The sequence below is a fragment of the Hippocampus guttulatus genome, chromosome 18, assembly GCF_054856545.1.
Source record: "Hippocampus guttulatus isolate MCC_2025c chromosome 18, RoL_Hgut_1.0, whole genome shotgun sequence".
NCBI classification, from domain to species: Eukaryota; Metazoa; Chordata; class Actinopteri; order Syngnathiformes; family Syngnathidae; genus Hippocampus; species Hippocampus guttulatus.
The window spans coordinates 1,767,687-1,789,908 of NC_141278.1; the positions used below are offsets into that span (position 1 = coordinate 1,767,687).

The 22,222-nt window shown below is 48.9% G+C and overlaps 1 protein-coding gene across 2 annotated transcripts in view; it reads left to right on the forward strand.

The window, feature by feature from the left end:
- LOC147190502 (growth factor receptor-bound protein 10-like) overlaps window positions 1-22,222 on the forward strand; it is a 35,791-nt gene that overhangs the window by 8,758 nt on the left and 4,811 nt on the right. The window contains exons 3-16 of one of the 2 annotated variants that reach the window (XM_086136286.1): window positions 201-294; window positions 3,517-3,757; window positions 4,295-4,418; window positions 12,688-12,844; window positions 14,847-14,962; window positions 15,886-15,960; window positions 16,324-16,461; window positions 17,388-17,498; window positions 18,983-19,081; window positions 19,182-19,259; window positions 20,247-20,363; window positions 20,446-20,512; window positions 20,594-20,681; window positions 21,207-21,300. In XM_086136286.1, the coding sequence (XP_085992412.1) occupies window positions 201-294; window positions 3,517-3,757; window positions 4,295-4,418; window positions 12,688-12,844; window positions 14,847-14,962; window positions 15,886-15,960; window positions 16,324-16,461; window positions 17,388-17,498; window positions 18,983-19,081; window positions 19,182-19,259; window positions 20,247-20,363; window positions 20,446-20,512; window positions 20,594-20,681; window positions 21,207-21,300 (1,599 nt within the window). The remainder of the gene's footprint in view (window positions 1-200; window positions 295-3,516; window positions 3,758-4,294; window positions 4,419-12,687; window positions 12,845-14,846; window positions 14,963-15,885; window positions 15,961-16,323; window positions 16,462-17,387; window positions 17,499-18,982; window positions 19,082-19,181; window positions 19,260-20,246; window positions 20,364-20,445; window positions 20,513-20,593; window positions 20,682-21,206; window positions 21,301-22,222) is intronic. The other variant, XM_086136287.1, reaches the window with a different exon arrangement.

A 22,222-nucleotide genomic window follows, 5' to 3' on the forward strand; every position in this document is an offset into this window, starting at 1 on the left:
TCGCCCGTGTGTCACTCAGTGTTCCTCGAGAGCAGAGCGGAGGCGTGAACCCGCCTATTGTCTGAGCGCTGTGAAAATAACCCGCTGCCTCTTGCTTCACTTAAATATCTGACATCCAACACCACCGCGTGGCCTTTTGTGACACGCTCGGTTCAAAAACATCTTTCTTTTTTGTTCTGCCTGTTTTGTTTATTTGGCAGGAGGGCATGGACCGCAGTTCCTCTCGCAGGCCCGAGGAGCTGATTGTTCCAGACTTTCAGCGCTCGGCCCATCCAAACTTGCCACATCACCATGGTAACTCCTGTCCTGTCTCTTTAAGAAATTAAATTCCACAGCTAAGTATGGCCAGTAATTGTCCGTCACTGTCTCCAAGCTATAGATGATGGATGACATGTTCCCCTTTCTGACAATTCCCCCATATGTATCGTTGTGGAATCTTTGTGCTGCCAACCTTTCTCGCTCACAAAGGTTCTCCCCAACTAACACCCCCGCCCCCACCCCCATTTTGTCTATATTCATCTTCTTCTTGGACGTTGACTTCCTTCATCACTGCAAGCTCTGCTCTCCAGATGTAGAGCTTTTAGTCAAATATTTAATTCTATCTCCCGAGACTAATAAAGGTTTTCTTATCTTATCTTATCTTATCTTGCTCACCATTTGTTTTGATGACCTCTTGAGCACATTCGACTCTTTGCTCCCTGCGCCACGTTCTCAGAAATCCCTTCAGTCGTCGTGGAAATGCCTGGAAGCAGAGGAGACGTTGTAAATCTAACGTGGGCCGACCTCCTCTTCTTCCCTCGAGTTCGCCGATGCGTGCTCGGCATGCTTGTGCAAGTTCGTTGTAAACAAGGCCCAGAGAGGAGGACCGTGACTAGGAGTGTTTGTCGGCCTGTAGGTCAGATCATCGGAAGGGAGTGAGAGATGAGAGCAAGTGGGAGAGGGGCCAGGGGCACAAAGGATGAACAAATAGATGCCTTCCTATCCCATCGAAATAAATTCGATGACAAACTCACTTTTTGTTCGCTTTCCATGATGCACAAAGATGCCACAAGATGGCGGCAAAGCTCTGGCTAATGGGAAAATAGCAATCGGTGTCCAGTGCTGTATGTTGAAGTGATATATCCCGACTGAGAATCTCACATCTTTGTACACGATGTCAGGGAGGAGTTAAGTTTATCCTGGGTTGTTAGCGGAAGTAACGGGAGTCTTTGTTGCATGACTACCATCTCACATTTGTCCACTGTATGGTGTGGTCTTAATACTTGCCGTGGCTGCGAGGGGGTTGTGGAAGTCAGCATTTGGATTCTTAGGTGAGTGGCCGGACTACTTCAGACGCCACGCACGAACCGTTCAATGTCATCTGGCACAAGTTAGCCAAGGTAGCTGAGGTCAAAGCTCATATGGGTGCTCGTCTGCCCGCCAAGTTGCCCATCAATGATTGCAGGCCGCCCCTGCCAGGGACAGAGAGCGCTCGTTCACTGTATCCTGCGATCTCGCTGGAATGTCCTGTCCGCGCTCGCACAGGAGCGCTTGTAGCCAGATGCCGGCCAGACGGAGGCTGCAGTTCTGAACCGTCGAAGAAAAAGGGGAGAGAAAGCCTTTATGTATCTTCCCTGGCTGAAAGCAAAAGTGCAGTTTGGGCCAAGCCAACAATGGGAGGAGGGTGATGAATGCCAGCGATGCTATCGTTATCATCCTCGAGCTACGTGATAGGCCAGATTGAATTCCAAATGGCATCTAGCTCATCACGCCAAATCCGAAAGTGATGTTAAAACTGCGACAGCTGTCATCGCCCGTTTTTTAAATTACAGAAGGGGTTTTAAATGTCACTCAGAGAATGAAAGTTTGAGAGCAGCGGTGTCTAAACGTTTTCCTCCGAGGGCCACAAACAGAAAAAAATGCGACTGCCACTTTTAAATGTTTTGACATACATTTATCAAAGCACATCCAAATGATTCCCTTGAGCCATCGCGTATTGTTTATATGTGACCACGTCTTCTGAAAACCTGCTACCTGAACATCTTAAGTTTAAACAGTGCAAGATTTTGGGGTGTCCGGAGACCTCGCAACCCACCAAAACATGTCTGCCCTTGCACTGAACAGCTGCTAAATCCCATCTCTTCATTCAGAACCCAAAAAGTAGCACTCCATCCATCCATCCATTTTCCGAACCGCTTGATCCTCACTAGGGTCGCGGGGGGTGCTGGAGCCTATCCCAGCTGTCTTCGGGCAGTAGGCGGGGGACACCCTGAATCGGTTGCCAGCCAATCGCAGGGCACACAGAGACGAACAACCATTCACGCTCACATTCACACCTAGGGACAATTTAGAGCGTTCATTTTTGCTTGTAAAAAAGAAAAAAAAAACGTTATTCACCGCAGTGTTATGAAGAGAAATGCTGTTGTCTGATTTGACATAGAAAAGCTCCACAGTATGTAAAACCTATTGGTAGTAAATGTCAATAGTCGATGCGGTGGGCCGCTTAAATGGATGGCTGGCCACAAATGGCCTCCGGGCCGTAGTTTGGACACCCCCTGCCTTTGAACCATCTTATACACGGTTCAGCTCAGCTTCTGTTGCATCAATCACGTGGCTGCAAGAGTGAAGTTGCTTTGCGTAAAAGCTGTCGGCAGGGGCGAACAACACAGCCACTTTGCATTATAGCCATCCCCTTGCTGTCCTCATCGGCCCTTCACCTCGTACCCCGTGTCCTGCTCTTGAACATCGCATGACCTTCTGTCCTCGACTTCGCCTCCGTGTTTGTCATGCAGAGCTCTTTGTGATCCGAGCTGAGCTGACGCCCTGATGCTTTGAGTGCAGAAGTGGCTCTTTGCTCCCCCCCACCTCTTCAGGCTCACTTGGACTGCAGATGTTGTCCATTTTTGATTTTACTGTATAATTACATGCACATCAGCACTGCATATTGTACACCGCGTCCTCGGCTGCCCTGTGTGCGCGCGCGCAAGTGTGTTGTTGTTTGACTTTGTTGTGAACACTCGGTCCACTCAGGCTGGTGAGCGCTCCCAGATTGCTGCGATTTATTTATTTATTTATTTTCGCAAATAGGAATGTCAGGAATTCCGTGCGGTGTTGGTTTGGGACAGCCATCGGTCAAAAGGGCCTCGGACATTGGAACATATTGGTGCCTTCATGACGGCTTTTATACTGGCCCTCACCTCGAACTGGCATTATTCAAGAAGTTCTGACTGACAAGTGTGTTATGTTGCTCCGGTGTGCCCGAGCCTGGTTTTGCTTGATTGATTGTGGGTCACATAGTCAGTCGTAGTCACAAAGTTGTGTTGGGAGAGATTGGCCACTTGACCTTTACATACCTTAAAGAAAATGTGTTTCATCACTTCTCACAAATGTGCTGCCAGAGTTGTAGATATTGCATTTGTGTCTTCATTGTTGCGCCCCTCTGGTTTGAAATATATGTCTGACTGACAGCTCGCGGACACCTGCAGCCATTGCGACTTCCGCTGTCCCTCATGGTTCCTTGTGCCCTTTTTCTCACAGACGACGACGTGGATCTGGAGCAGCTCGTCAACGAGATGAACTCCTCCATGGAGAGCGTTTACTCGACGCCTGCGGACACAGCTCTCATTCTCAACAACGGCCACGCGCCTCCCCACCACCACCACCTTATGCATGTTCCCTTCGTCAGACACGGCCCGGCCGTCCGACGTCACGCGCCCCCCTCCGTACCCGCCAGGGAGAGGCTGCGGCACTCTCAGCCGATGCACATCCAGGCCGTCAGGTAGACGCACAACAGTCTCCTTCTTCAATCGTTCTTCGTTCGACATCGACAAGCATCGTGATTGCCGGGGGGAAAAACTATCTGAAGAAAGCCACCCGAGCCAGGCAAATGAACTCAAAACTGAGTACAGTATTGTCATCTTCTTCAACTATACCATAGGAGCGGTACAGACAGTTGATGATTTGCCCTTAGCGGACAGCTTATCATGTGATCAGGTTACAGGGTGCATCAAAGGGTTAAATACTTAATGCTTGACTTACTTTAATAGGTGTTCCTGGATTTGGGATGCAATCAATTTACAAACCGCAGTCTGATGATGTCTGAAATGCCTCCTAGTATGAATGTATGGCTTCAACAAATGCTTTATAGCGAGTTGTAGGTAGAAATGTACGTTTCGGAATGAGAGCTATAAATGAAGGCAATGGGAGCATTCCAAGATAACCTTGCCTTTTCTCGCTCAGTGGTTTCACCGGTTTAGCTCAGACAGAGACCTGACTGTCTGTCTGTCTGTGTATGTGTGTGTGTCTCCCCCTGCAGGTGCCTGCGGGAGGAGCAGCATCTGCGTCCCGCTTCTCTGCCTGCTATCCCCAACCCTTTCCCCGAGCTCTGCAGTCCGACCGGCTCGCCAGTCCTCGGCCCCATTGACGCCTCTCACCAACACGTAGGTGCTCACAAGACACGTCAGAGGTTCCAAACGACTACCGTTCTTACTTATTTATCATGGCATCATGGCCCTAAAATGCCCGATAGCCAACGCCATCCTGAATCTTTCCCCTCCATTTGTTCTTGTTGTTGTTGCGATTGCATTGGAGTCATGAGAGTGCTTGAGATCAGCTGACTGGCCTATTTTGCTCAGGTCAGAGCAGCCTGTGTTGACTTTGCATGCTCCCAGCCTTCCCTCCAATCACAGGTTACCCCAGGTTATCTTCCGCCATGTGTCTTTTTGCGAGTATAATATTATCAAAAACACACAAAGGCACCCAGCCATAGTGACAGGTGTGTTTTGCTGTGGAAGGAGGTGAGCAATGTCTCCAGGATGCCAGAAACCGGGCGCAGGCTTCCGTAGCAGAGGCGCGAACGCGGGCTGGGAACGTCTGCAGGTCGGCTCTCTCTGAACTTTGTTAATCCATCTGCTTGCTCCGGCAAGACAGGCGTCCATTTCCGGTTCACACGCTTTCAAGATGGCTCTTGGCGTCACTGTGTGAAAGCATGCTTGTGTGTGTGTGTGTGTGTGTGTGTGTGTGTGTGTGTGTGTGTGTCACAGCCTTGCCCTTCCTTCCCCCGGCAGAGCCTCCTGTCCCAGGAATTTTCCATCCTTTTCAGGATGCCCTCCCTGGATAATGAAAATGATTCTGAATGCCTTTTTGCTACACACACCTTGACCGACACGCTGCCGCACTGAAGAGTTTTCACCAACGTTTTGTGCAGATCGCAGGTGCGTTCGACACGCATTCATTCTACTTCCTTGACATCATCTCACAAGATGTGCAGTCAGCGACCGAGCTTGCACTTTGCACAAAGGCCCCGTTGTGTGACTTTTCCTCAAGCATCTTCCATTTTGTTCAGTTCGGCTCATTCAACGGCTGCCTTGTGCGCCGAAATGGCACGAAACACATTCACATTCAGATGACATTTTTGTTTTATTGTACTTCGTGTGTGCGTGTGCTTTTTTTTTTTTCCATTATTGAGGTTAAAGCAGTCCGCTCGCTTTCTCCACTGCTCTCCTTCCCTGGAACCATCATGTGTTCTAATCATAGTTAATGCTTGAAAAGAAGCACGTCCAGCCGTTGAATCTCGGCCTGAACTGATCAAATCAGTGTCACAGTGAGAACTCCAGACCATGGCGCTTCTGCTGGCATGCAACGTTGTATCACACGGAGCCCAGCGGGTTGCGTTGATGTCGCAGACACGTAAGCGCCCAAGTGAGTCGAGACATTCAGCCGAGGAGGTTCCCGATCGTTGGTATGCGTCGAGTACATTTTAGGGTACGGCACAGATGACAATCTGCAGTACGTTAGGGACAGACATAGTTGCGTTGTAGTTGGAGTGGCATGTTTTTTTTTTTGTTGTTGGTTTTTTTTTTTTAATCGCAGGATCTCTCTCACAGTTGCTTCCCTCCAGCTGTTCTGCTGGAATCTGAACATTCTTCACTAATCTTCAGTCTTTCTCACTGGAATACACAGCTCATATTCTCAGCTTATGTTATTACGCTATAAGTTTACCCGAGTATATGCGTGACATGACAGGTTTACGGTCAGCATCGTTGCTAATAAGATAAATGGATTTGTCCTCTGGGTGTTATGAGTAGCCCACTTCTGCGCTCCTGGGAACAGCCCGCATGTTATTTAACCTTGCGCCTTGGTTCTGGTGGCCCTCCTCAACCCGAACCACGTCTGCAGTTAAGGTCGCGCCGCACCCTGAGTATGTTTTTGTTGCGAACGCCTCCAGGGATTTGATTGGTCACTATGCGGCAGAATTGATCAACTTCAGCAACGGGTTGCGGGCCGTAACTAATTCGTCCTTTTATTCGTGAGCACGGATACTGCGTGATGAGCATTATTCGGTCGAGAATTTCGGTTTACCGCGCAGCTGCGCCTTTACCACTGGGAAAAGTACGAGAGGAAGAGTAGAGCGGTCCGATAAAATCGCTACCAGATTGATTTTGGATGATAGTTTTTGTACCGCTAATCTGCCCCTGAAAGTGCCCCCCCCCCCACCCCCCGCCGATTGCCCGCAAACATCGCATTGGAGTTGAAGATCTTTTGTCCGGCAGGAAATTAGATCTTCCTTACCCGCTATTGTTGTGCGAGTGAATAGGAGCGGCGAGGTGGGCTTATTTGTGTAGCAACTCGGAGCCATTCGTGGAAAAGCGCAACGCAAATCGAGTGAGAGCGAGTGTTGATTTTAACTTGAAGAAATGACCAAAGACGAAACTTTTGTCTGCCATAAGACAACTCCGATCAGTGCTTCTCTATCCGATCCCCGGGATGTTTTAGTTGTCCCGTCACATGCTTGAGTATTGATAGCATAAAGTTGTGAGCACCTGCGGACATGTGTTCTGATTGATCGCCCAAAACGCGCTTGTGATGTCAGGATTTATTTTGACAATGTCATGGCATCTGAATGCTGAGTCATTCCATCCCTGTGGTGAGGAGTTCTTGCCCCGCTTTTGTCTACGGTCAGCTGATGTTGGCCTGCACGCAAGGTCTGCTGACCCGCTGCAATTAGATCAGGCGCGCCAGTGTGTTGTGTTGTGTTGTTGCGTGCGTGCGCTGATTGCGGAGAGGGCCTGTTCTAAGCTCATAATGACATGGATGTGTAAGCTCTATTGTTCGGGAGTTGCGTCACCGTCGATTCCAATGTGGATCAAGGTGCTGTCTCGCAAATTGGAATTCGGTCGCCGACCTGCTTATAGTGTGCGAGTTCATGTCTTCGGTGGAAGTAGTTTGCCGTCGGTTTTTTTTGGGGGGGGGGGTGGTTTGACTGAGAAATTTCCTTCGCGTCCCAAAACCGCACGTTATTTGGAACTGTGCGTCTAGCGGGAAAATTATGCGTCTAGGACGCAGAACGATGAGGTGACGAGACGGCCGGGTAGGTTGATTGACGGCTCATCACTTCCGATTCGTCGGGCGAGTCGGTCATGTTTTTGTCACTGGCCGCAGGTTTTCAATAAACCGATTGCGTCGTTTGCGTATGGTCCTGCTCACAATTAAAAGGTGATCATTGAGGTCTGACGTGATCAGTCAAAAGATAAATAAAACGGTAGCCATTTGGGGAGCCTTCAAGGGTTTTCTTGACTTCATCTCGTGGCGGTGGCCAGCTGTAGAGGATGATTTTGTGCCTTTCCTTTCCTTCCTGTCTGTGATTGGCCGTCTTTTCTCCTCGTCTGGATTGACATTACGTGGAATAATAGCTTTCACTTCACAGCTTGAAGCAAGCATGCGTTGACTCTCTTTGGAGAACTGCTTGCTCAGTGCCACAATGTGCGCAACTCAAGGAGGACAAAATGGTATCGTCGATATGTGACAGAAGTGACTCTCGTACTTACCCATCAGCTCGTCGGACTTCTCTTATTTATTTCGTTATTTTTTTTGCTTTTGCGCCACGTGAGTCGACGGGTCGCGGGGAGGTGAGACACTCGGGCTTTGCGTTGGCCCTCAGGCGAGGTGAAACCGAGTTTGGCCCATCTGCCCAGCTAATCAACTCACTCTGCCTTGAAATGCAACAACTCGCAGACATGAAAGACGTCGGGCGGCGCGGCCTCCTCCTCTGACGAGCACTTGGGGTGCGGTAGCAACACTGGCATCCAGGAGAAATGTCGCCATACAGCACACCGCGGAAGTGAGTGGCCTTTTGACACAAAACCGTGTCGGCGTTGCTGCGCGTTGACCAAAACCCTGAAAACTGAAAAGGATATTGAAAAGACGTTTACTCGGTCATTGTCATCGAAACATCCCCTAAATCGGCGGTCGCTGGCCTTTTTTTGCAGACTGTTTTCACCTCTTAAGCTATATTTTTTGACAAAGTGGCATATGAGCAAATCAAAACATATGATTAAAAATACAACGGACCATTCCGTGTCATTTCCGCATGGCAGTTGCTGTAATTAGTGGGAACTCTTGCATTTGTTTCTCTTCTGTGAGCTGCTCGTGGGAGATAATGACACCCGAGTGCCTTACTTGGGGTCAGTCTGCGCCACGATTTGGTTTTGTCGCCGTCATTGCTTCACAAAGATAGGACGTCGGAAATGGAAGCAGAATATTCAGTCCCTTTTTGGGCAGATTTGAAGGTTTAATGACCTCATTTGCAAGCTTGTCGCCACGTATTACGCAGTGGGGGCTTTTCCCTGGAAGTTGGCGAGCCGCTTCTTATTTGGATTTGGGATTTTCCCTTTTCTGAAGAAACGTTCGAAAGTTTATTTCTTTTTCTTTATACATCTTTGAGATCTTGTCGGCTTACTCTTGACCACGGCATCACCACCGGGACAAGGGCCTGCACAGGATTTTCAAACAAAGATGTCTTTCAGACTCCGATCAATCAAATATTCTTTTTGTTGAGTCTTTCCGTGCCGCACATGTCCGATGGACCAGCTGTTCGGCACCGCTCCTTTAAATAACCCATCGTGCTTTGTACCAATTGGTGAACAATAAAAGGAGCTAAAGAAAGAGTCGATGTTGGATCCATTCCACATGCAAGGAGAGCCGGGGATGCGGACGGCGCCTCTCTCTAGGACACCCCAACGGTTGGCTAGCACGCAGACGAGCATCTCTCCAACAAGTACTTTTTATTTTAACCGGTATTTATTTACTTGATTTGCCTTCAGCGGGACTCAAACTTCTTCCTTCCAGCTCCATAGTCCAAGTCCTTAGAGATGAGCTGAAGCCCCCCCTTTCTACGAGATAAAGAATAAGCTTTTTCCTCTGCGTGCCGTCATTCGATATCTCAACCAATTGGTCTCGAAACATTGGATTCTTTTGGAGCCAATGAGTGACAGTGTTGGAATTCAAGTCCTGGTACATTGGAAACAAACCTCGCGGCAGCGACAAATGATCGGTCAGCTGACAGTCTCCCCGTAATGCCATCATAGATGTGCTTTTGTAGATTTCCGATTGCCGTGCAGAGAGCAGAGAATCCATCATTGTGCTCTTATGTTACATAAAAAGATTGCATCTGCAGATAAAGGCCCTCGCCGCTGCCGCCTCCTCCTCCTCCTCCTCCCTCGGCTGCAACTGAATTGAGATTTGCTTTACAATATGTACTTTTTGTCATTGTGGACGAGCTCTGCGCCGCTTTAGAACAACCGCTTTACTTTGTGCCGTGTGTGTGTGTGTGTGTGTGTGCGTGTGCGTGTGTTTGCAAATAGCCTGATTGGTTTAGGGCCCATAAACCTTTTTGGTCAAGTAGTCCTGACCCGAGTGCAGATTATTCAGTTTGACCGCTGACCCTGGACATACTGTTCTATGTGTCCTTTTGTTTTCATGCATGCAGGTGTCTGTTCGTGACCCTTCAATCCAATATGCTCCAAACCCACTTTTTCTGTGTGTGTGCGTTGACAAGGAGGCCCAAAACGTTGTACGCCCTCACCCTCCTCTACAGGGGCAGCGGGGGAGGGTAGTAAACGAAGAGGGAAGACTTGGCGACTTCATTTCATCCTGTAAAGTTTTCAAGTATCTTAAAGGTCGAGGTTGTTCCATGAAAAGCAAACAAAGCGACCGAGATGGCCGCTTTGTTTGCTTTATGTTCTTCCTTTCGTGCGTGAACATGCATGATCCTCCCACACAGGCATACATAAACATAAACATTTACAAGTAACGTGGACCGCAGCTCAGATGGGCTGCAAACCTACCGCAAGCGGCTGAAGCCCCCCCCCCCACACACACAAAAAAAAGTCATCTTGGTTTACATTTGCTCTTCCTCGTTTGGCTCTCACTTCTCATGCACACCGTATTAGGGGCCAGCTGTGTTGGCCCACACGCTACACATGAGCCTGATTATGACTCAGTATTGCATTTCTCACATTCCACCATTGCTCTCCTTTCTGTACTTGCTCTCAGCCCTCCCTCGATACCTCCTTGCCCCCCCCCCTCCCCAAGCCCCCACTTGCTGCCTCGACTCGGGCTGCGCAGAATTGCTGAGCAACCCCCCCCTCCCTCTTACACCCCTCCCTTGACCCCCCCCCCCCAGCGAAGCCAGAGCAGCACTTGATCCATATTGCTTCGAATCAACTACCTCATCGCGTCGACGCACGAGCGCGCGTTACACATGTTTCTCTGCCGCAAACCCCCCCAGCATAATATTTCACACACAGCTGTTGAGAGGAAAGAGGATATGAGGGAGGGGAGGGGGTGGAAATTAAAACCTGGCAGGCAGAGCGTGAGGGATGCGTGTGTACAGCGATTGGCTTTGTACTTCAGTACATTAAGCCCTGCATATATGTGTGTGTGTGTGTGTGTGTGTGTGTGTGAGAGAGAGAGAGAGAGTCGGGGGCGTCATTAAAAGCAGCTGACAGTGCGGAAAGGGCGGCTAGGTGACGATTTGGAAGTAACCCTGGCGACGGGGGTGTTGGCTACATGACAGGTAGCAGCTCACCGTTTCCCAAAAATCCCACACTGGTTTAGTCCAATGTGAGGTGGAGTGAGGGGAGAAATAGGCGGGGGCAGAAGGACGGGCGGATGCCCTGTTTGGCGGCGGCGGCGGTTCATAGCGCTCCGCGTCACTCCCCCAGCCTCGGTGCTGCCCGTCGCGAGCCGAGCCGAGCCATCGCGGGTCTCTCTCGTCTTTCCTCTGTCACTTCCTCCCTCCTCTTCGTCCCCGCTTGCCCCCTTCGCTCTCACCTCTCTTGTGTTCTCCTTGCCAGTCAGCCCCTCCCTCCCTCTTCCTGACTCCCCCCCCCCTCTCTCTCGCTCTCTCTCTCTCTCTGTGTCACTGGAGAGCGTCTCAGTGTGAAAATGCCATCCTGCTCTCCAGACTGTTGCCTCTTTCAGGCTGTGGAGGTAAGAGACTTTCATTGTGTTTCATTCTTTTTCTGGATGTGTCTTTAACACAGTGTGTGTGTGTGTGTGTGTGTGTGTGCGCGCACGTGTGTGTCGGCGGTTGACAAAGTGCACCGATGAGCTCCCCCCCCCCACACTGCTTTCCATTTCCCTCCCCTGTCGATGTTTCACAAACTTTTCTCAAACAAAAGTCACATGTCATGAAATCACTATTTTATTTGGGGGGGGGGGTGTGGGGGGGGGGGGTTGGCGGTGGGAGGAGAGGAAGGAGTCTTCTGGCTTCAGAAGGGGCAGGGAGCACTGTGACGTTTTTTTTTTTCCCTCCCCCTCCTCTCCCTCGCTCGTGTTAGGAGGCTCTCTCTTAACGTCGCCGCGGTGGTGCTTGTGGTGTTGCGTGCCATTTTCGGCGCCGGGCACATTTCCGAATCGCGGCGGCACTGTTAGGCTTGATCTCCCGAGTCGTCCGTTCGCTCCTTTTGTTTCTTGTTCCATGTCATTTCCAAGAGTTGCTCCAGCTCGCTTTGTGTGCAGCGCGGGGCAGTAGAGTTTGCGAGCAGAACGCCTGCCTTAGGCGCCAGCATGAGAAGTACCGTACGTAGGTGTGCGAGCACGCACGCACACACGCGCGCACATCATCACGCAAACATGTAACGCCTTCTCTTTGACCTAATGTACGTCGCCGATTTGGTTTCGAAACACTTTCGGGTGTCCACGCGCTCATATTTATTGCACGCGTCCGTGTTCCGCCCCGCGCGGGAGAGCGAGCGAGGGCTTTTTTTGTGTGAGAGCGTGCAGATGGAGTGGTGTGAGGCAGCTGCTCTGTGGTTATCTGCGGAGCAAACGCGCTCGCAGGCGAAATTACAGCGAGTTTAAATGTCGCTTTGGGCGCTTGGCTGAAATGGTTCAAAATGGCGCAACAATGGGCGGTACTTGGGCTTTGAACTATGCCCGCTTGCTGCTCCCAGTGGTGGCATTTTTAAGGACATAATCAAAATGTCCTCCGACTGCGAATATTTTCTACTTTTTCCCCTCTCGCCCTCGGTGTCGGCGCGGCAGAAAACACGTCACCGTCCGATGTGCGCAAGCAAGTTTACATGCATATCCGGGGATGTGCGTGTGAGGGAGTTTGGTTGAGCCGTGGACAAAAGGGCTGAACCCAGCGTGCAGGCGCCAGTTTCCGGGACTTTGCTGCGTTTTTTTTTTTTTTTTTTTAAAGAAACTCTCCTGTTGGAGAGGAAACTAAGCGGGACTTTAAGGATGGACTTGACAGAGCATGTGGCCATGGAGGTAAATGGACGTTCGGAATCCGATCTGTCCTTCCCTTTCTGACGGTTGAATTTTCCCGTGAAGCGGCTTAGGCCGCGTGGTGCCGTCGCACCGTCGCAGGACTTCTTCCAGCCTGCGACAAGCATGACCTTGGCCTACGTGTGCTTTCAGATAGTGAAGGTGTGGAGCGAGGACGGGGCTGGCAAAGTGGTGGAAATCCCAGCGGACATGACAGCCAGAGACGTGTGCCAGCTCCTGGTCTACAAGAGCCACTGTGTGGACGACAACGCCTGGACGCTGGTGGAGCACCACCCCATCCTTGGCCTTGGTAAGCGCCGTCCGTGCTCTGCCTTTTATAATACTACTCGGTCTTTTGTCAAGGAATTCAACTTGAATAACGTGTAGGTCGGGCAGGGTTTCGCAAACCCTTTCGGAATATCACCCAAAATCTGGTCCCTCGCCCGGGACCCTACCTTGCTAAAATGATGCATTGCCTTAACATGGACTTTACAGGTGTTTGTCCATTAAGAAAAGTGCTCGACGAATGAAATTTTTTCTTACCATTTAAAACAACAAAAGTTGTGTGGCGTGCATTCGTGGGCCTGCTTTGCGGCATTTTATTTTGTGACCCAGAAGAGAAAGACGCATTTTGGGTCCTGGCCCAAAACTCTTGTGCACTTAAAATCTTAATGATACATTTTGCATTTTCGTCATGTGCACTACATGCATACGTGAAGCTTGACCTCCGCTTTTAACCCCTCATGCGCAAAAAGTGACCCGCTGCAGTCGTGTGCTGCTTTCTACCAAGTGTATTGATGCACGTTTAAGACCACCTGGCTTGAGCGTGTATCATGAGGCCAAACGCCTCTTCCAGGATGTCATACAAACACAAAAAGATGTACAGGTTGCTGTTACGGTGGCTTGTGTGTGTCTGTGTGGCCGGGGATGTTCTCGTGTGGGCCCTCCGTTTGTGTGGGTGTCTTGAGCATGTGCGTGTGCCTTCTATACGTCCCGAGGAGGCGGTCGCGCAAGCGGCATTAAGAATTTTCCTGCTCCCCAAACACACTCTTCTTCCCTCCCCCAATAATAATCTAAAAGGAAGATAACAAAAAGAACATTGACTTTCACAGCAAGTGCGTTTGAAGCTTTACTTAGCTCCTTTTTTCCCCGGGTCTGTCTTTGTCCACCGTGAGGCTTTCCCACTCTTGGCCTTGTATTTTTAGAGTCAAAGGCTCGCTTTGTGCATTGCTGCTTCATCTGCGTTGCTGGAAAAAAAAAAAAAAAGCGCACTGGAGAGATGGAATGTGAGGTGAGCCGACGGAGGGAGGGCAGAAGGGAAGGAAAAAAAGCAAGCAAAAAGAGGGAGCGACGGAGAGAAAAAAGAGGCAAAGGAGGGGTGCATGCAGAGAGGCCTGGACTAAAGCGTCATACCAGAGTCGTGAGGAACCAATCGTGGTTCTCTGTCGGACGAGCCCCTAGCACGGCTGGCCAATCACTTAGCGCATAACCCTCCATAGGAAATTCCCCCGCTTGCACACACACACAACAGAGGTCAAACATTTCCACCCATGCGTTGCTGCCACATTCATTTTTAGCATGCGGCAGATTTTTTTCTCAGTGCGCGCGTGTGTGTGTGTGCGTGTGTGTGCGCGCGCATCTGATAATAAGACATGGGGAGAAGAATTATGGCTGAAGCCTTCTTGTGCGTGTGTCCAGAGAACATCCTGTCACTATCCATTTCTTAGATCATGTACCCTCCACATTTACACACACACACACATGTACGCATGTGCACTACAGTGATCACGTTAGGCCTGCGTGAGCTCTTAATGTACGCTTGTCTTCTGTCTCGGTGCACTTTGCTTATGGCTCCTCTGCTCCCGGCAATCAGCCTAAATAGATGACATCATCTTCCTGCAATGCCCACACGGCCAAACCCTCCCCCACCCCTCGCCATCCCTTGCCACTTCTTTCCCTCCCCTCCCCTCCACCTTCGCTTTCCTCCCGCCCTGCCTCACAGTGCCTCTTTTCTTCTTGCTGCTGTTACTCGGTTAAACTCTTCCTGCTTTTATTCTATCACTGTGTAATGACAATGGTGTGGGAAGGAAAGATTGAATGAGCTTTGCACCAGATTGCCGTGTGTTTTAATATGAGGAAGAAGAGAGAGAGTTGGAATGAGCAAGTGCAAATAGGAGACAATGAATGCATTTTTTGAATTGTAGTCTCCCTCAAAAGCTCCCAGCAGACAATACAAAGATATCACTGTGGCTCACGCTGTCTGTCTGTCTCTCTGTCCGTCTGTCCGTCTGTCCGTGTCTTCCCGGTGGCAGAGAGATGCCTGGAGGACCACGAACTGGTGGTTCAGGTTCAAGCTTCCATGAGCAGCGACAGCAAATTCCTCTTCAGGAAGAACTATGCCAAATATGAATTCTTCAGGAACCCCCTGGTGAGTCTCTCGCATCCCCGTGTTGACCTTTCTGTGACTGCGTCGCTTTAGCACGCAGCACTGCACACGCACGCACACACTTCACCATGACGATTCTGGTTGGAGCGGCCGATATTAAGGCACATTGTGGCAAATCCTGTATTCCTGTTAAATTAAAATGCTTGAGGCTGTCGAAACATTTTGAACGACAGTGGATGTCCGTGAGCTCACAGGAGTAACCTTTATTCTCATAATTGTGCTAATATTTTCCTAATGAGGTGGTTTTTCGTCTTCCGCGGGTTAACAATGTGGCCCATTTAGACCATCGGTGTTAAATTCATGACCCGGGGGCCAGATCCGGCCCGCCACATCAATTCATGTGGTCCACTCAAGCAAATAGCAAGTGTGTGTGAATCATTCAATTACACCTAACATTTGCCGGGAAGCCATTGTGGTACTATACCTGACTACTTTGTATTTGAAAAGTTTGAGGTTGTTTTAAAAGATACACGCTTGTGTCGACGTCCTCCCCGCTGTCACAGTATGATGAACGTAGCATACTGTATGAATCAAAACAAAGCACTTTTCACCGTTTTAAGGAGACGGCATCTCAAACCTCCACGGTGGCGCACATCGATCGGGGCCGTCCCCGGCCTGGCATCTCGAGCTGATATGCTCTCAGCCCGGGGGCCGCCGCGCCGCCTTTACGGTGACATTATTGCCGCGGTGATTTAGGTGTGTGTCAGAGCCAGCAGGTGACCTCAGCTCTGTGGTAATGAGCGCACTAAAACACCAGAGTGCTGGCCACAGCCTGTCAATCACACTAAGAGTGGCGCTGCTGGCTAAAGGGGATTACATCAGCGGGTGAGATCATACTGCATCCACTCTCAGGCTCAAGTCAAGTCTCTCTCTCTCTCTCTCGCTCTCTGTGTTTTTCCATGCAGAACTTTTTTCCAGAGCAGATGGTGGCTTGGTGTCAGGAGTCTGATGGCACAATCCCTCAATCACAGCTCTTACAGGTAAAGGGGGGGGGGGGGGGTGACTCAGTGGAGACATACACAGTGCTGCACGTGCGCATGACTGGTTACCTAACACCCGCTTTAATCGGAAAACCCAAATTGCGGTCCTTGAACGGTGTGAAACCAGAAAAAAAAAAGTCTCCTCTCCTCCTGAAGGCTGTGACAAGGACATCTGTTGTCTAAAAATATTCATGCGGAGTCATTGCAATCTGCTAATTGCATTTGCCTGCTGGTGCTACAGCAGCACGTTTAGGAATATAGAAAATGCCATCGTTTCTCCTCATTACCGTTCGGATGTTTTGTTTGGTATCGCTGACGTTGCGCCCTGTCCTCACTCGCGCTTCGTCTGCGTTTTGCTCACAGAACTTCCTGAACTCGAGCAGCTGTCCAGAGATTCAGGGCTATCTGTTTGTGAAGGAACCCGGACGCAAGTCTTGGAAGAAGCTCTACATGTTCCTGCGACGCTCCGGCCTCTACTTCTCCACTAAAGGAACATCCAAGGTAATTCATATCACACAACAAGAGGCACTTGTGAATAATCGAATCGGACCCTTTGCGAGAGCTCTCTGACAGTGCTCAGTTTTGATTGAGACTATAATCGAGGATAATTGTATCCCATCGGAATGCATCGTCTCTTCCACCACTCCCAGGTTTAATTTGAAACATGATTCACATTTACTGGCATGGTGAAAAAGCGGTTAGCAAGGCTGGCTCACAGCAGGAAGATCCCTGGTTAGAAAGGTCCGTTTCCAGAAAGTTTTCACAGAATCTGGATTCCATCCCCAGGCGTGACACGTTGGCTGCCCGTTGCGCCTCGAGGGAAGGGTTAAATGCAGAGAACACATCTTGCTGTAGTTTGTAAATGTTACGAAGTAACGGTTTTTTTTTTGCTTTTGCAGTTATTATCAGTATTAGCAAAAAAATAAAAAAATAGCGACTTCCCCACAAGGTAGACAACCGGAATGAGACAACGTCCAGTGGAAGACCATGCAACTTCTCCCGGTTTTGTGATTGGTCTGGAACTGAGATGATTCCTCTGGTTCTCGATGCCATGTTTTGGATACATTTAATTGGCATCGTGAGATGACTAAATTTAAAAAGTGTTTTAAACTTTTTTTTTGGGGGGGGGGGTCATTTCACTGACCCTGAGGCCGACAGGAAGTTCCTCAATCTGAAAAGATTTTTCAGATGGCAAAATGCGCATCTTGTTTTCTATCATCAGTTGATACAACTTGTGAAATTAAGATTTCTGTCAATGAGTTCTTGCGCCAGTGTTAACGGTCCGGGGATGGGAATTTGAAATGGTACTTGAGAAGCCTGTGAAGTTGAAGAGGTTATTTTTTATCCATGACTTTATTATCCGTGACTCCATGTCACAATAATACGTGACATTGTAACAACTCATCATTAATTCCTTGACTGAACAGGAGCCCCGACACCTGCAGCTGTTGTCTGATCTGGACGACAGCAACATCTTCACCACCATCACCAGCAGAAAACTACACAATGCGCCGACAGACTACCAGTTCTCCATCAAGGTAACACGGACGCAGCGTCTTTCAATCTGCCGCCAAAAACTCGAAGCAATTCGCCGGTGGACACGGTGCTGCAAGAGTGACGAAACTTGATCACAACCCTTACTTACATGAGCGACTGGCACTTATGCAATGTAGAAAAGCCCCTTTGTAACAGATGTACCTCCTTTGCCTTTGCAAGTGTTTTGTGTGTGTGTGTGTGTGTGTGCGCGTGCATGGGAGTGTGTGTGTGTCCGCGCGCGCGTGTGGGTCAGAGGACACAAGGGTTAAAACCACCCAGTGGGGGTTCAAACACACACTCAGCACTGTGCCTCCCACTCCACGCGTTATCTGTGGTGGGTCACCTGCTGATCTGGGATAAGACCAATAGGATAAGCCAGGATGGTCCAGAGAATCTTTCCAAGCAACCCCCCTCTGCACCCCCTCAGCTCGCTTACACACACACACACAAGCACGCATGCTAAGCGACCGTCATGTCAAATGCTGTCAGCGGGGGTGACAGTGCAGAATTGGGTTAGGGATTTTACTTGACGGGTGGTGGCTTGCATCATCGCTATGGTTACATGAATTAATTCATCGCGAGCGGCTGGCCGATCCCCATCGCTGCTGGGGTAGGGAAAAAAAAAAAAGGACAAAAGCCTGGACGGCGATGCTCGTCTGCTCTAAGACTGCAACGCCGCATTGTGCGTGCGCAATCAATGCTGGCGGGTGAAACCAAATCTCCTTCACTCCCCCTGTGAACTCTGAGGTGACAATTGCCGCCTGAGAAAGTTTGCAGGCTTCTTCTGGCCGTCAGCCTTTGTTGCGTGGACTGCTGAACATGCAAAAAACACATTTTATGGGAACTGAATAAAGAATGACAGACAACACCACAGATGGTTCTGCTAAATTTGGAATTTTAAGGGCAGTAGTAAAAAGTAAAGTTGGTGGGAGAGAAATTTGAATGTAATCTATATGCTCGAGCAACAAAACTGCAGAAAAAACACGTATACAATCACGTACAACACGAGGTGTGATTCTTGGGTTCCTTTTACGGAGCCATACTACAAATAGCTTTTGCCAGTCTATGGAAATGACTGTTGAATGTCGCGGGCCAAGTCATTTAGTCCGAAGTTGAAAAAGCTTTGTGGGGCAGAGCTGCAGCTCACCGGTAGTTATTTATGATCTGTATGTTCCCCAAAAAAGATGCTGAAAGCTAGTATGCTGCTCCTTGTACCGTACGTTCACATTGTTTTGTTTTCAATATGTTTATCTTTTGTGAATTAGCAGCATTGTGCAAAGAGGACTCTAAATGCTAACTTCTTTTTTTTTGTCTGCAAGTTTTTGCGTTTTTCTTCCATCTGAGTCAATAATACATGAATCTTAATGCCATAATTAATACATGAGTGGGCGGCGGGTATCTCGCCGTCCCAAATTAGGCTCACAGCACAGCACAGCACTGCACTGCTATGGTCAAGTCACGTGTTGCTGCTGTTCTTCACTTGCAGCCCAGTAAAGCGAGAGGGGACTGTAAGGAGCTGAAGATGTTGTGCGCTGAAGACGAGCAGAGCCGGACGTGCTGGATGACTGCCTTCAGACTTCTCAAGGTACCCGATTGACTGTTGTCAGGCTGCACGAAACCAATGTATGTTTTTTGTAAGTTCATCACTTGCACACAAAAAATGTTTCTCCCTCTTGTCTTCATAGTATGGCCTTGTCCTATATAAGAGCTACAGCGTCCCCCAGCAGAGGAAGACCAACCTCTCGCGATTCTCCACGCCTGTGGTGAGGATCTGCTCCGTGACATCATCCCCTTGCCGGCATGCTCATGCTAGTGCTAATTCTCCACTCAGCCAGCACGCGTCCACGCTGAGCCATTAATGGGCTGATGAATTGCAGAGCTGTTCACTTCGCTTCGCACGCCTCGCTCAAGCTGGAGAGAAAACAAAGCAAGGGCCACACTTAACACTTCTTTGGTTCAGGGTTCGAATCTTGACTCTGGGTTTCCTGCCTATATTTAGAACATTGTGCCCTTGCTTTGCGTGCATTTTCCTCTGGTACAACGGCCTCCTCTCGCTTTCCAAAAACATATTCAGTTCATTTAAGGCTCTAAATTGCCTTTAGGTATGAATGTGAGCGTGACAGGTTAGCATGAGTCCTCTGATGGACTGTTGACCGGTTCAGGGTGTGCAACGCCTCTCATCCAAAATCTCTTGGGATATCTGAGGGGGGTCTAAAATGGTGGGATGGAAGTTTATGTGTGTTGTGACAAAGTCCACCGGGAAAAAAAGGCACATTTTGACTCAGAAGCTGCAATCATGCACAAAATATCAAGAGGATCACGATTTGGGTGAAAAAGGAGTTTGCAAAGTGATACCATATTTTCTGACTGAAAATCCGAATTAGGTAAAAACATTTTTTTTTTTGACTGGCACACAGAGGTCACAGACACCCCCCCCCCCCCACACACAACTCTTGTGCGTGACAGGAAGTTTGTGTCTTTTCCAATTCAAAGTATTTGCGGTTGATTAAAATGATTCCAGCAGCCAAGCCAGTAAGCCAAGGGGGACGTTTGTGATGTAGGAGTGGACTGAAGTGGGTCTCTGTGCAGACAGGATTTGTCATGCCCCAGTGAGTGTGTCTGGCTTGTTAGACCTCTGACCTTTGTCCCCTTCACACCCCCCACACTCCATCACCCTCTGCCAACCCTTACCACCACTCCTACCCTACCCTTTCCTCAACCCTGCCTCCCCCACACCCCCTCCCTAACAGCGAAGTGTGTCAGAGAACTCCCTGGTGGCGATGGACTTCTCGGGACGGACTGGCCGTGTCATCGACAACCCCGTGGAGGCCCAGAGCGCTGCCGTGGAGGAGGGACACACATGGAGGGTAAAAGCAAAAGAGGGGGAATGAAACGATCCCCCGGTTTGCCATGTTGGATGCCAGTTCTCATTCTCTTCATGTCATGTAGAAACGGAGTCAGCGTATGAATGTCCTGGGCAGCCCGTCGCCCCTGCACCCGTCCTCTTTGAGCACAGGTACACGCCAATGCCACAACTGTACAAGCGTGAGGTCGAGCTTCGCTACGGTGGGCTAATGTGTGCGCCTCTGTTGACCAGTCATCCACAGGACGCAGGTTTGGTTTCACGGTCGCATCATGAGAGAAGAAGCCCACAAAATGATCATACAACAAGGCCAAGTAGACGGGTAAGATTGCGTACTTGGGGAAATTTGGACTTGGGAAGACTTCACCGTTCCCTTGCCGCAAAAGAAACAAGCAAGCGTAGACAGCTTTGTGGCTCTCATGTTGGTTACACCTGTAATTGTAAATGACAAACCTGAGTATATTTATTGTTCGGATAATCAGCGTGATAGTAATAGGATTGAAACCAAACCAAAAACCTGTCAGTCGCCTTTTCCAATACGCTCTCTCACATTTAAAAAAATAATAAATAAAGACAAATGCGTAGGCTCCAACAAAAGGCGCGACCATCTCAGTTCTGTATCGGATCCAGATGTAAGCACCCCAAAAGGAAAAGTCAATAGAAAGGAATTATCTGCACTTTTTCAAACCATTTGGAGGGAAGCGTATGCTTTATTCCATGTCGATTATTACGTGTCAAGAATGCTTCAGGGCTAATCATCCACAGATAATTGTTCACGCAGTCGCAAGACGTGGCTGCCTGTATTTATCCTCCATCACTTTTCCACTTCTCTCTTGTGTTTTCTTAGGTTATTCCTCTTGCGGGACAGTCAAAGTAACCCCAAGGCCTTCGTGCTCACTTTGTGCCATCACCAGAAGATTAAGCACTTCCAAATTTTACCGGTCAGTGAAATAAGAGCAATTGTTATGTGCTGGAAGAAAGTGGCAATTGTACATATATTTGAAGTGCAGAGGGGGGATTATTATGTTCAGAAGTAAAACAGGTTATGGCCGGTGGCTATCGTCAGTTGAAGAAAAAAGCTTTTTTTAAAACTTAACTTGTGTTTTAACTGGCAAGGGGGTTTGATTTTTTTTGTAAATGCTCCTAAATGGACATAGTAGTGTTGCGTAATGTGGAAAAAGCAGAAGCCAGCCAAAAAGCCAGCCAATGGACCGCCTTTGGCTTTGATTACAGAAAGCATTTCCTTTTGGCATCATCTGGCTAATCTTATGCAATCACACAACATTCAGAGCCGCATTCATTTTTGTATGAAAGATAAGGGAGTTGGAGCCCTGTGTACAAATCTTCTCTGACATATCCCAAAGATTCTTAGGGGATTAAGGTCTGGACTGGACTCTTCTTACACCCTGCCCGTTTACTTTGGAACATGGTCCATCTGGACTCATTAGATCACATGATCTTTTTTTCCATTGCTCCAGAGCACAATGTTATGCTCCCAAGAAAATTGAAGCCTTATTTTGCACCACTTTAAGTGGTTTTGTGGAGGCTATGCAGCTATTTGGAACATGATTGTAGTGCTTTTGTAACCCCCCCCCCCCCCCCCCCCAAAATGGTAACATTTAGCACTACATCTACAAAAATAAATAAGTAAATAACAATCATCATAATAATTGACCGGCATCGTCTATTGGTTCCCGAAAACGTTTTCATGATGATCACTAAACTACCTTGGATGACTTGCGTGGTTCTCTTGCTTTGCAGTGAGTTTTTAGCACTCCAAATAAGAGGCAGAGGGTGACGCTTATCAAAGAGAATGAAGCATTGTGCCTCCCAACATCATAACGCTCCATCTTAAATAACGAT